At 48.6% G+C, this 12,671-nt stretch overlaps 1 protein-coding gene across 1 annotated transcript; it reads left to right on the forward strand.

The window, feature by feature from the left end:
• Positions 1-12,640, forward strand: LOC102386287 (ecto-ADP-ribosyltransferase 5-like). Its single transcript, XM_014523923.2, has 6 exons — positions 1-1,142; positions 1,746-1,830; positions 2,492-3,199; positions 10,003-10,035; positions 10,442-11,554; positions 12,516-12,640. Exons 2-5 carry the CDS (start codon positions 1,761-1,763, stop codon positions 10,546-10,548), a joined length of 918 nt encoding a protein of 305 aa, XP_014379409.1. The 5' UTR covers positions 1-1,142; positions 1,746-1,760; the 3' UTR covers positions 10,549-11,554; positions 12,516-12,640.
• Positions 12,641-12,671: the final 31 nt, after the last annotated feature.

Here is a 12,671-nt window from a genome sequence, read left to right on the forward strand (position 1 = left end):
TCTTATCTGGAAGACCATCTCCACTCAGGGTTCATAAGTTGCTAGGAGCTTCCTTAAACAATGGAGTTTGTGACTGTAGGGAAATGTAGGAAAAACCACTTCTTGGAAAAATCAAAAACAACTTTGGGAGAGAAACGAAACCGGTGTAGAGAAAAAGGAAAGTAAATCCAAATAAAAAATAAAAGATGACCAGGGAGGAAGGGGTGGGCTCGTAGATGTTAACTTAACATTGGAAGCTTGTTTGCTCTCGGTCAGAAATGAAAGCAACATCGCAGCACCTTCAGCGACTCGTTTGGACATCGAAGCCCTGAAAGAGAAGCCAGCCCGCTCCTGAGCGTGGAAAAACGTATGCATTATGCAAAGCGGTTGCCTCCACTCACGGGGTGCACACAGCGGTTATGGAAGAAGCAGAAGACCTGCTTGAATGCCAAAGAGCTGCACCAAAAGGGGGTCACTGAAGCATGGGTGCAAAAGAAACTGTGGATTCAGCATGTGCATGAATGAGTACCACGTGCTTTACTGAGGGCATTGGCTCCATATGTATTAAAGCCGCTAGGAATAAAAATACCATAAAAATATGATTATTTCACAAGCAGAACTCGGTCAGTTTTGCCGAGTCTGCTTTGTTTTTTCTTGATTTTTGTTTTATGTTTTTCTGCAATATGCATTACTCTTTTCAGTCTTCTTGGCTTTTGCGGGGGTTGTTAAACAGAGAGTCAGGCTCCGAATGAGCACAACCCAGAGTCCTCACTGAAAAAATGGGTTTCCCGATTATGATGATTTTTGCTAAAAAAGAAAGAAGGAAACAATGAGCTTCCTAATGAGACTGCTATAACGTTTCCACGTCAGCTCTCAGCCCCAGAGGGTTTCAGCATCTCTGTTTTTGGAGGAGGATTCAGGCTTGCAGCAGACGTGGATTCTGGAATCCGAATCAAAGGAGGGTCAAACAAGGAGTGGTTTTGTGTGTGCACAGCACCCACACACCCCGGCCACACATCAGTGTAATGTTGTTGCTCTGAGGAGGGCTGGTCCACAAGCTGCTGAAATCAGTGGGGGATCCCCTGGACTGCAGCAGGATTTGGATCAAGCTCTTATTGCTCAGCATTCCCCGACGTCCTGACTATGCAACACAATGGGGAACGGTCTGTATGAAATTCAGGCTCTTTCCTGTAACCTGTTCTTGTACGAGAGCTGCAGACAGCCCTTCCTCAGCTCAGAAGCCTGCCTGGGCAGCGCAGGCACTGGAGAAGTACCTTGATCTGTTTAGCCTTGGCTGTGGGCATTTCTGTTGCATTTTTGCTCTTGACAAGGGGTGCACAGGGGGGAGACCCTGCACGCGTCACATCTGTTCAGCTCCAGTACAATCGGCAGGCAGCAGGGTCCCGTACACGGGTCCTGGGATGCAAACCAAGTGGCTTTTCTTATTTCCTACTTTCCCACAGACCTGGGATCTCACCCACTATTCCTGGTCCAGCTGTTTCCCCAGGAGCTGGCCTGTATGTAGCTCCCAGGATTTGTGGGCACTCCCTGTCTGTTGGTTGTAGTTACAGCAGGGAAGGTGCGTGCCAGCAAGATGCTGGCATTCATAAGGTTTTGACCACTGTGATCGAGACACAAATCATGAAACCGAACAGGAAATTCTGATTCCTGGGCCTGGCTCAGTGAAGCCAAGTGAAACCGTTACACGGGTTTTGTGGCTTCTTTGCCTCCCAATCCAGTCATGTTCCTGTTGTGTTTCCCTCCAGCCCCACCTGGCAGCAATGACGTGGCCCCGAGGGATCTTCCTCCTCTGTTGTTTTTGGCCTTCAGACCTGGCCCAAAAGCCACCAGGTAACGTTTTTCCATTGAGCTCCTCCCCACTCCCAGCCCAGAAGGACGGTTTGTCACACGTGCGATGGTTGCTGGAACGGCACCCTTTGATGTTGCACGTGAACTCGAGCCTATGTGTTCACCCTCCATGATCATCCTTGCTGTCATCTTGGTGCCTTTTCTATCCCTACTGTACCCTGGTGGAGGGGGGGACCACAATGGCACGCAGTATTCAACGTACAGGGGCAGAACAGCGTTTTCTCCTTTGTTCTCAATTCCTTTCTTAGTCATTCCCAGCATCCTGTTGGCTTTTTTTATTGCTGCCTCCCACTGCTGTTCACCTCCCCTCTCTGTGCTGGGCTCCTCTGTTCAGAAGAGCAGGACTTTGTACATGACCCTCCTGCAAGCAAGCAGAATTGCACCACCCACCGCTCTGACTCCATCCCCAAATTGTCCTCCTCTCAGGAATCAGCTTTGAGACCCCTGTTATCATTAGGGGTGAGGACAGAATGGGGCAGCCTGGTAGCAGTGCATTTCACCTCCCTCTCTCCGCATTTCTCTCTCCTGTATATGTGGATGCTCCTAGAGAAGGAGTGCCTTTTACCATGTATGGGCACTGGGTGTGACACACGGTGCTAGAGCAACACATAATCATCCATCTGTCTTGGCTTTATTCCCACAGCCCTACAGACAGTCATGATGAGCATGATGCCTGATGCTTTTGATGACCAGTACATTGGGTGTGCCAAAGAAATGGAAACAGAAGCACCAGCCCTGACGAAGAAAGAGTTGGAAAAGTCCTCGCTATTGAAACATGTGTGGAAAAATTCATCAATACAGTGGGAAAAAGTGAGGGAATACCTTTACACAGATCTCCCCAAAGGCTTTAAGGAAGAGCATGGAAGAGCAATTATAGCCTACACTGACAATTTTCTACGCAGTCAGTTGAATAAGGCAGTGCAGGAGTCTGGTGCCTCTTCGGATGCCTACCACACCCATTTCCACTTCAAAGCCTTTCATTACTACCTGACAAGAGCTTTACAGCTCCTAAGAAGGGACTGCAACCTGATGTATGAAATACCAGTGTACAGGGGAGTTCACCACATTAAATACCAGCACAATGGCTCTGCTCCCATCAGGTTTGGATACTTTGCCTCTTCGTCTTTTGAAATCAAAACGGCTGAAGAATTTGGCAAGGACACATTCTTCACCATCCACACTTGCTTCGGGGTGCCAATCCTGTACTTTTCCTACATTTTGAACGAAAACGAAGCACTAATCCCTGTTAATGAGATATTCAATGTGTTCCCAGGAGACAGTGGGAACAACAGCTTTGTTCTCCGGAGCACCAACCGGACCTGCAGCCATTTCAACTGCACCTTCTTGGGTTGTGAGTACTGGACTGAGTGTGTGCGGGTGTTGGTAGGCGCTCTGATATGTGTACTGTGAGCTGGTGGGGTAGAGAAAAAGAGACACCCTTGCTGCTAGAGGAGGCATCAGGTTAGGGGTAGCAGGGGCAAACCATATGAGAAACGGCTGAGGGACTCAGGACTCTTTAGCCTTCTCTTTTTTAGGCTGAAGAGGCCCAAGTCTCTCAACTTCTCCTCGTATGCTCTGCCTTGCAAGTCTCTGATCATATGGGTGGCTCTTCTCTGGACTCTCTAACATTTTTCCACATCCTTGTTGAAGTGAGGTGCCCGGAAGTGGACACAGTACTCCAGTTGGGGTCTCACCAATGCTGAGTAAAGCAGAAGGATCGCTTCTTTGGTTTTGCTCGAGATGCGTCGGTTGATGCATGCCAGACTATTGTTTGCCCTGCTGGCTACAGCATCGCTCTGATGGCTCATGTTCATGCCGTGGTTGATGATTACCCCTAGGTCCCTTTCGGTCATGGAGCAAGTCAAACTGGTGCCACCTAGCCTGTAGGTAAGTTGAGGATTATTTTCCCCCAGATGGACTCTTTACACTTCTGAGTGTTGAACTTCATCTGGTTCCAAGTCACCCAACTCTCCAGCCTGACTATGTCCGCCTGTATCTACAGCCTATCTTCACGCATGGCCACACTTCCCCATAACTTGGTGTCTTCCACGATCTTGGTCAATGAGCTCTTCACCCTCACATCCAAATCATTGATAAAGATGTTGAAAAGTACTGGACCAACCACGGACCCCTGAGGGACACCACTGGCCACTTCTCGCCAGGACAACACAGATCAATTTATAAGAACTCTCTGGCTCCCACCTCACACCCAGTTTCCTACCCACTTAGCTATCGAGCAGTTAAGCCTGCAATCCTCCAATTTGCCTGTGAGGCTATCATGGGATACCAGATCAAAGGCATTCCAGAAGTCTAGATATATATTGTTGACCTCCTCTCCCTTGCCCAGGTGGTGAGATACCTGGTCATAAAAGGAGATGAGATTGGTGAGACAAGACCTGTCCATGACAAAACCATGCTACCTTTTGGAAGCATATCACACATAGATTCCTTGCTGAGTTTTTCTAGGATTTTCCCTGGGATAAAAGTTTGGCTAATTGGTCTATATTTGCCTGGGTCCTCCTTCTTCCCCTTCTTAAAGATGGGCACAATATTGGCCCTCTTCCAATCCTCAGGGACCTCCCCTGAGTGCCATGAGTTTTGAAAGTATCACTAGAGGTCCCACAATGACCTCGGCTGGCTCCTTCAGCACTCTTGGGTAAAGCTCATCTGGTCCTGATGACTTATAAATGTCTAGCTTTTCTAGTTGGTTATGCACCAGCTCAGCATCTACATTAGGAAGGCGGTCATTCCCACCGTGCCCCCTCTGAGCCTTATCTCGCATGATTTCCCCCTTGGTCTGGTGAAATACCAAAGCAGAGTGATCATTCAGGAGTTCAGTTTTTTTTCCTGAGTGTTGGTTACCAAGTGTCCTGAGGTGTTAAGCAAGAGTCCCACACTTCCATTTGTTTCCCTTCTATTCCCAGCGCACCTAAAGAAGGCCTTCTTATTGTCCTTGATTCCCATTGCGAATGATTCCCATTCAGTCACTGCCTTAGCTTTTCTAATCCTCTCCCTACAAGTGCAGGTCACTGTTGAATAGTCCTCCCTGAGGACTGTCCCAAGCTTCCATTGTCTGTATGCCTCTTTCTTCTTTTTCAAGAGGACCGTGATATCTCTGTTAAGCCAAGAGGGCTTGCTAGCCATTTTGCTACCTTTCTTCTGCATGGGAATCATCTTCTTTTGTGCCTTGAGGATTTTGTCCTTGAGGAACAACCTCTTTTCATGTACTCTATTCTCCTTTGGTCCCTGGTCCTGCGTTGCTTCCCCTATTATTGCCCTGAGCCTGCTGAAATTAGCTTTTTTTGAAGTCCAGGACTTCAATCCTGCTAGTTGATTTGTCTGTCTTGTGACAGACAGTGAACATGATTATCTCATGGTTTCTGTCACTCAGGCAATCCTCTATATTCAAGTTGCTCACCAGATCATCATCTTTGGCCAAGACAAGACCAAGTCTAGGAGAGCATTACCTCTGGTTTGCCCTTGCACTTCCTGGGTCAGATAGAGTTCTTTGATACAGGTCAAAAAGCTATGTGACCGATCCAACTTAGCCAAGTGTTCCTCCCAATCTATGTCTGGGTAACTGAAGTTGCCCATGACGACCATGTCCCATCAGTGCACGGCCTCTGTCAGTTCTTGGGCAGACCCAGATGCCTCAGACTGACCATGATCTTTTTATTCAATAATAGTTTAATTTTATTGATACACAGTGATAGCAGAGAAGAATAATATAAAGTTATATAGTTACTAGTCCTAAAGCTGCCACAGAGAGAAGATACACCTGGCCGGTACACAAGCTTGACCCTGAGCTTCTTTTTAGGTTGAAAGTTAAGGCCTACTGTCGCCCAGTGGGGTGGATGAGATGGGTCGGTGGTGTGCCTTCTGTTCATGGTGGCCTGGGGTTTCCACCTCAGGGACCCTTTGCTGCTCTGAAATGTTGTATTTGCTTTTGTATTCATTGTCCTCTGATGACTCTTCATCTCTGGGCACCATTGATTGGCCTCCCTGTGGTCTTCATGTTATCCATGTTCTATCCTACCAGCATATTCCTTTATTTCACAAACCCATCACATGCACACATTGTAATTCGGATGCTTCCAGTGTCTCTTAATTTGGTCCATCTACCACACCAGAAATCTTAAGGGCTCTGCAGTTGGGCCCTGTGACCTGGCCAATTTGACAGATTCCCTCATCTCTGTTACGGAACAGCGTGGTACATGTCTTCAATTTCCCAGCCTGTGTGTCTGCTTGCTGGTTCTCTGTGTCACACACAGTGGGCCTTGAAGGAAACTTTTGTCTCAAATAGGTTTTTTAGAAATCAGTTAACTCTTGCCATTGCCCTGGACCATTATTTTAATGCAATACCTACTTTACCTACAAGCCCGTTCCCCAAAGCAAATATCTAAATGCCATCTTCTAGCCATCACAGACAGCACCCAGGGACTGAAGGTACCCAACCCAGGAGATGCCTGTATGGAAATGCAGGGTGTGGCTGAGTGAAGAAAGAAATTCCTTATGACAAGCCCAAGGCCATGTCCGCTGGAGGAACAGTTTGAGGGACCTGTACTGCTCCGCTGGTCCTTGATGAACTCATGGGGGCAGAGATGTAATGTACCTGGAGATGTTTCACCAAGGAACCCTTTCAGCCAGGAGACATACACATGTGCTTGTGCTGTTCCTGGCCTGACATTTTCAGGAAGCTGCACCTTCCTCTAGCACAGGCCAGAGGGGCACTAGAGGAGGTGGCAGTGGCAGTGACCTGTGGCTTACTTCTCAGCTTCCACATCTCATCCCACTCACCATACAGCAGTGGGGGTATAGGGGAAGGAGAGCAGAGAGTCAGAGTAGGGAGGTAAGGAGCATGGGGTAGGAGTGGTATTGGTGGTCAGGCTATCTGCCTCCATCATGCCTGGGGAAACAAAAGTAGACTGCTCAAAAGAGGAGCTATTTTAGAGGTGTTCAGCTGCTGTGAGAACATTTCCAAGGGCTTGCGTGTGTGTCCAGCTGCCTTTGGAAGCAGCTCAATATCTTCATTGCTCCATCTGCCACAAGCTTATGCTTGAGAAGCAATAGCCTGTGCAGCACTGCAGACAGCTCAGTGCAAAAGCAAAACCAAATGCAACAGGCTACAAAGAGATGATGCATTTCTCCTGGGACAAAATGACAGTATTCAGATGTCCATGTCCGTCATCTGGGAACAAACCCAATAGGCTTATGATATAAGAAGGGCTAACAGTTTGTCCTGGGATAGCACCCCGGGCAGCTGAACAAGATGGTCAGTGACAACAGAGTGGCACTGCATTTAGTTGCTCACTAAACCCTGATTGGCAGGGCCATGTATTTCCATGCCAGGTCTGTCCCAGGACAAACACAAGCACACCTGGTCCAGGACAAATGCAATGTCTGATCCTAACCAGAGAAACAAAAAGGATGAGATGGATAGTAATATCTGCATCACAGACGTGGTGAAAATATTCACATCTGCGATTTTTGTGTACAACTCTGACCCCCTCAAATCTTGGGAAGTCACAAGAATTAAAGGAATTTAGGGATTTGGCTTGTAGAGAGATTTCAGCATGAAGAGAGATGGTCAATTCAGGCTGTTTTGATAATAGGAAGGTCAAACAAGAGGGACAAGAAGAATTATAAATAGGGTAGAGAAGGGAAACTACACTGTTTTCAGTTTGTCAGGAGAGAACCCAGGAAAGCAAAGTTAACATTGTGTGAAGTAGAGAAAGGACTGCCCTGTTACAAAATGCAGGATTCACTGGTTGTAGTTACAGATACAAGATTGTGCTGAGATCAAAATCTTAGTGTTATCCACAAGGCAGTGATTATTTTATACACGTAGTGAGTGTGTCCACAGTTATGTCTGACAGAACAGATGAATTGTTTAAAAGGGCTACAGTTCTGCAGGCTGGAGGATGTAAAGCTATATCTAATGGGGAAGAAACTCTCTACTCTCCTCCTTCCTGGCTGTGGTTCCCAGCTTGGGTGGGATCAGTGGCTCAGACCATCACTTTCCACTGGTTGCAATCCACTACATCCTGTGGTCAGATGCTTGAAGTTGTCACAACGTCCCTGATCTTGTCATCTCCCCTCAGTCTTGCTTGTTCTAACAGGTGGCTGCCAGTCAGGCCCATCTCCTACATCGGGATGTCAGGCATACGGCCTATCAACCGGATGTGGCTCAAGGACATATGTCATTTGGCCTGCAGGGCTTCTCTGGGACCAGACCACCCAGCTCTGTGATGCCACATCTGGAGTCCTGTATCCAGTTTTGCCCCCCACCCCACTACAGAAGGGCTGTGGACATGTTTGATGGCTTCTGTAGCCATTTCCATAATGCTGTCCACAATTGCCACCCAGACTCACCTGCATCCTGCTCCATGTGCTGCTGATCAAAGTGGCTGCCCAGCCCTTGTCCTTCCTCAAGCATCCCCATAGGCAAGGTCCCTGGCTAGAGGGTCATCCCTGGCCCAGCTCAGGCACCAAGGTGGTGATACTTTTCATCTTTTGGAGCAGTTGTCAATTCTTGTACTCCTTCTGTGAGATCTCTTGACATTTCAGGTGACTCAGTTTAGCATAAGTCTCTCTGCATTGGCCATAACCTAGACCTCTTCCTTTCTTTACCCACAACTGTCCACTTTGTGTTACCCATTGCCAATTTTTCACAGTTCTGCCTTGTCATGAGGAAAGTTCTAGCTTTATTTTATTCACAGGACATGATCGTATGCTTATTCTCTGTATGCTCCACCACATTTCTGCATTGGCCATAACCTAGACCTCTTCCTTTCTTTACCCACAACTGTCCACTTTGTGTTACCCATTGCCAATTTTTCACAGTTCTGCCTTGTCATGAGGAAAGTTCTAGCTTTATTTTATTCACAGGATCCAAGATACTTTTGTGAAGCAGTAGTAGTTTTTTTTTACAGCTGGGTGCCCTTCCTGACATGAGCTATCACCCTGGCAGAAGGACCCTCTGATGCTCAACCAAGACCTAGTGACAAGGCAGTGACAATTGGTTTCATGGCTAGCTGTGTCCAGGGGTATCACCAAGCCTGTCCGTATTGTGTGCTACTGAAGGGGGTACCTCAGCAGTGAGCCTTTACTAATGATGGGTGTGCAAGAGTGATATTGTAGTGGGGATGGTCCATAAATGGCCCCAGAAAATGCTAAGGGCAATAGCTTTGTCCTCCAAAGCACCAACCAGGCCTGCAGCCATTTTAACTGAGCCTATCTGGGAAGTGAGTACTGTGTGTGTGGGTGTTGAAGGTGACTATGATATGGGGCCTGTCACTAGGATGGGTAGAGACATAATGACACTCTTGCTGCTGGAGGGGGCCTCAGTCTAGGGAGCGTGCAGAGCCTTTGGTCCATAAAGACTCAGAGGGGAAGAGGCACTCACCCCCCAGCATGAAGTGATGGGTGCAAGTGAAGTAGCACCTCCTGATGTCTAGTCTGAATCTACCCTCTGCCAGCTTGTGACCAGTATTACTAGTGCAAGACACAAAATCACCAGTGGGAATCTCCTTGGCCTGTTGAGGGCTGTACTAGATTCAACCCTCAATGGAGTCATAGTTTCATAGTTGGTCGGGTCGGAAGGGACCAGAGCAGATCATCAAGTCCAACCCCCTGCCATTGCAGGGAAAAGTACTGGGGTCAAATGACCCCAGCGAGGTGTTCATCTAGCCTCCTTTTAAAGACCCCCAGGGTAGGAGCCAGCACCACTTCACTTGGAAGTTGGTTCCACATCCTAGCCGCCCCGACTGTGAAGTAGCGCCTCCTGATGTCTAGTCTGAATCTACCCTCTGCCAGCTTGTGACCGTTATTACTAGTCACTCCTGGTAGTGCTCGGGGGAACAGGGACTCCCCCAATGCCTGCTGGTCCCCTCTGACTAGTTTGTAAATGGCCATTAGATCCCCCCTCAGCCTTCTCTTGTGGAGGCTGAAGAGGTTCAGGTCCCGTCGCCTCTCCTCATAGGGCCTGCCCTGCTGCCCCCGATCATGTGAGTGGTCCTCCTCTGGACCCTCTCCATGCTGTCCACATCCCTCCTGAAGTGCGGCGCCCAGAGCTGGACGCAGTACTGGATGAGCCACCAGACTGATGTTGCCAACCCTGGCTGAACCGACTGCTACCCTCTGCTTCCTTTTCAGATGAGAAGAAAACGGGCTGTGAATACAACGCTGGTAGGAATGGGTTTGTTTTTCTTGATACAAAAATGGCTTTCTCTTTTCCACAAGGCTGAGACCACCCTGACCAGGCAGACCTGCCACGCGCAGCAAAACAAGTGGGGTTCAGTGTAGTCCTGTGGCAGGATCCAGGGATTCTTGTGTCCCTCATCCCTGTAGCGTCTGAATGCTTCTGTGTCTGCAGAACCTCTACTTGCAATTAGTTTCAGTGAAGAAGTCCGGAGGGGAATTATCCCCACAAGCACTAAAGACTCAGATGCCCAGTTCTGCCTTGATGTCACCGTAAATGCATGGCCCCATGCCCTAGACCAGCTGCCTATCTCCCATCTCCTGTTCCCATGACTAGACTCCCTTCCCTGTCACTGTCCAACCACAACCTGACACACTTCTCTTTGGTTCACAGCTGAGAGACAAGGAATTGCCTTCCAGCTCCAGATGAGCCCCTCGCTGTTTGGAGGATCCATTGTCCTGGTCAATGCTGCTGCTCTCCAGCTGTTTGCTGCTTTCTAAGTGTTCAGACCCTTCCTTTTTCCTCCTGAAACAAGTCTTTCTGAGAGAGCCATGAGGCACGTGCCTCCTCTGCTTCCATCTCAGTGCTTCAAGGGGATGTCGGGGGACAATGACTGATACCTGCTCACACCAGCTTTGATTATATTCTGCTCTTAATGACACCACATTGAGAAGCGTGCTTGCTTTCGGTGGGACCTGCCCACAGGGCAAAGGCAAGGCCATATGGAAGCTAAACAAATCACTTCTTGTAATCCCATATGCAGTTTGATGACCACATTAAAAGACTGAAACAGTGAAAGCCTTCTGAGCATTTTGGTTCATACCATGATGTAGCTGCCTGTAGTCCAGTGAATCTGTAACCACGATATTGGAGAAACAGTTCTCTCCATCATGTTCATGTCAAGTTTTCTCCAAAGATGAGATGTCTAATGAGCATCTCTGTAGGCCATACGTGGACCATAGGCCATGTGCAGCTTGGGCCACAGATTATGTAGGCTGTGTCGTGAGTTGGGCCTAGGTAGCATGTCCTCTGAGCATGAGCCATAAACAGTGAAGAGGTGCACTGACATAATACAATGAAATGGAACAGGGTTGGTGTAGCTCCAATGCATAGCCCAATATGAGAAACCCTGTGTTAAGTCTATAATTGTGGTTAAGCCATGTGACTTTGGACTTGGCTGAAGCTCAGTCAAAAAAAGGTTCTAAATCAGGAAGAGTCAGCAAAATGTTTCATCTATGCAGATGACCTGTGAATAATAGTCCAAAACAGTGCCTTTGATCATGATGAAAAAACCCTAAAAAGGCAGGAATTGACCTAACCTCATACAACATTGATAACCAATTACGCACCAACCCAGAGAAAACACAAGCATGCGCCTTTCATCTGAGGCCAATTTGCAGCTCAACATTACATGGTCCGGGACCCCACTATCCCAGTGTTCACATACAGTTTAGTCTTGGAGTCACTCTCGATTGAACTATCTTATGCAAAGAACACATCGTGAATGTGGCAGAAATGCCACCCTCGGTGCCCCTCTCCAGAGATCTGTCTCCACCAGCCTGAGAGGCTGGTGATGAATCCCTCCGGGCGGGGATCTCCCACCTTGTCTGCATGACAAAAGCCTGGGGCCTGGGAGGCGATGCTCTGGTCACCTGGGCAGGGGGGAAAGGCGCGGCCCTGCGCATGGCCCAGGTAGCCAGGGATGCTTGGGAGATTGGTTGGCTTGTGGCCACTATTGGCAGCTTCAATTGGACCGGGTTGCTGAGGTCAGAGAGGTTATTTAAGGGCCCGGGCCAGGAAGAAGGCAGCGATTAGCCATGCGGTCATCCAGGTGAATCTGAACCTGGCTCTATCCTCATCGCCGCAAGCTCCAAGAGTGCCCTGCCTCCAGAGGAAACTCCAACCACCTCTGGATGATGCGTATGAGTAAGCTACTCGAGATCTGATTAGATATCTAGCTTACAGTAAATCAGATGCGTGTTTAAACGGCTACCTCAGCCATGCTGGTTTGCTCTATGGGATTCCTCTGATATTCCTCTGATATTGCTCTACCTTTTACCCTGTTTCCACCCTACCTCTGTAATCAATAAAGTTCTCCTTGTGACCAGTGTGGGAGACTTATTGAGGAGTGGGTCTAAATTATGCCAAGGAGGCCCCTTAGGTCTGTGGACTAAGGGAGGCTTCCCTAATCAGCCCCTGACTTGGAAAGTGCCCCAAGTGCTTATATTGGGTCTAGTACCCATTGGACGATCAGGCCTGTGATCTCCAAGGTGCGCAGAGCCAGAAGTGAGTCCAGAGCCTTGGCTGGTGGTAGCGGGAACCCCAGGCTAGCGGGTGTGCTCCAGGGAAGGGGTCGGCCGGACGTGAGGCACCCCAAGGGAGGCACTCGGAGCCTGGAAGGTGGTCGGGCGCAGGGAGGTGGGCGGCTCAACGCAGGAGCCCCCCCTACTGGCCTGCCACAGTGAAGACAAAAGCAAAGGGGAGCACTTGAAACAGTATTCTGTATCAGCTCTCCAACTCAAAATGGAGAACTATCCCTCAACCATCTGATCCATTGCTCTGGCTCTCAGCTTCTCCTCTGCTGAGTATGCATGTCTTGTATGGGAGAGATATGTGCATGCTA

Source organism: Alligator sinensis, unplaced genomic scaffold (genome assembly GCF_000455745.1).
Source record: "Alligator sinensis unplaced genomic scaffold, ASM45574v1 scaffold364_1, whole genome shotgun sequence".
Taxonomy (NCBI): Eukaryota; Metazoa; Chordata; order Crocodylia; family Alligatoridae; genus Alligator; species Alligator sinensis.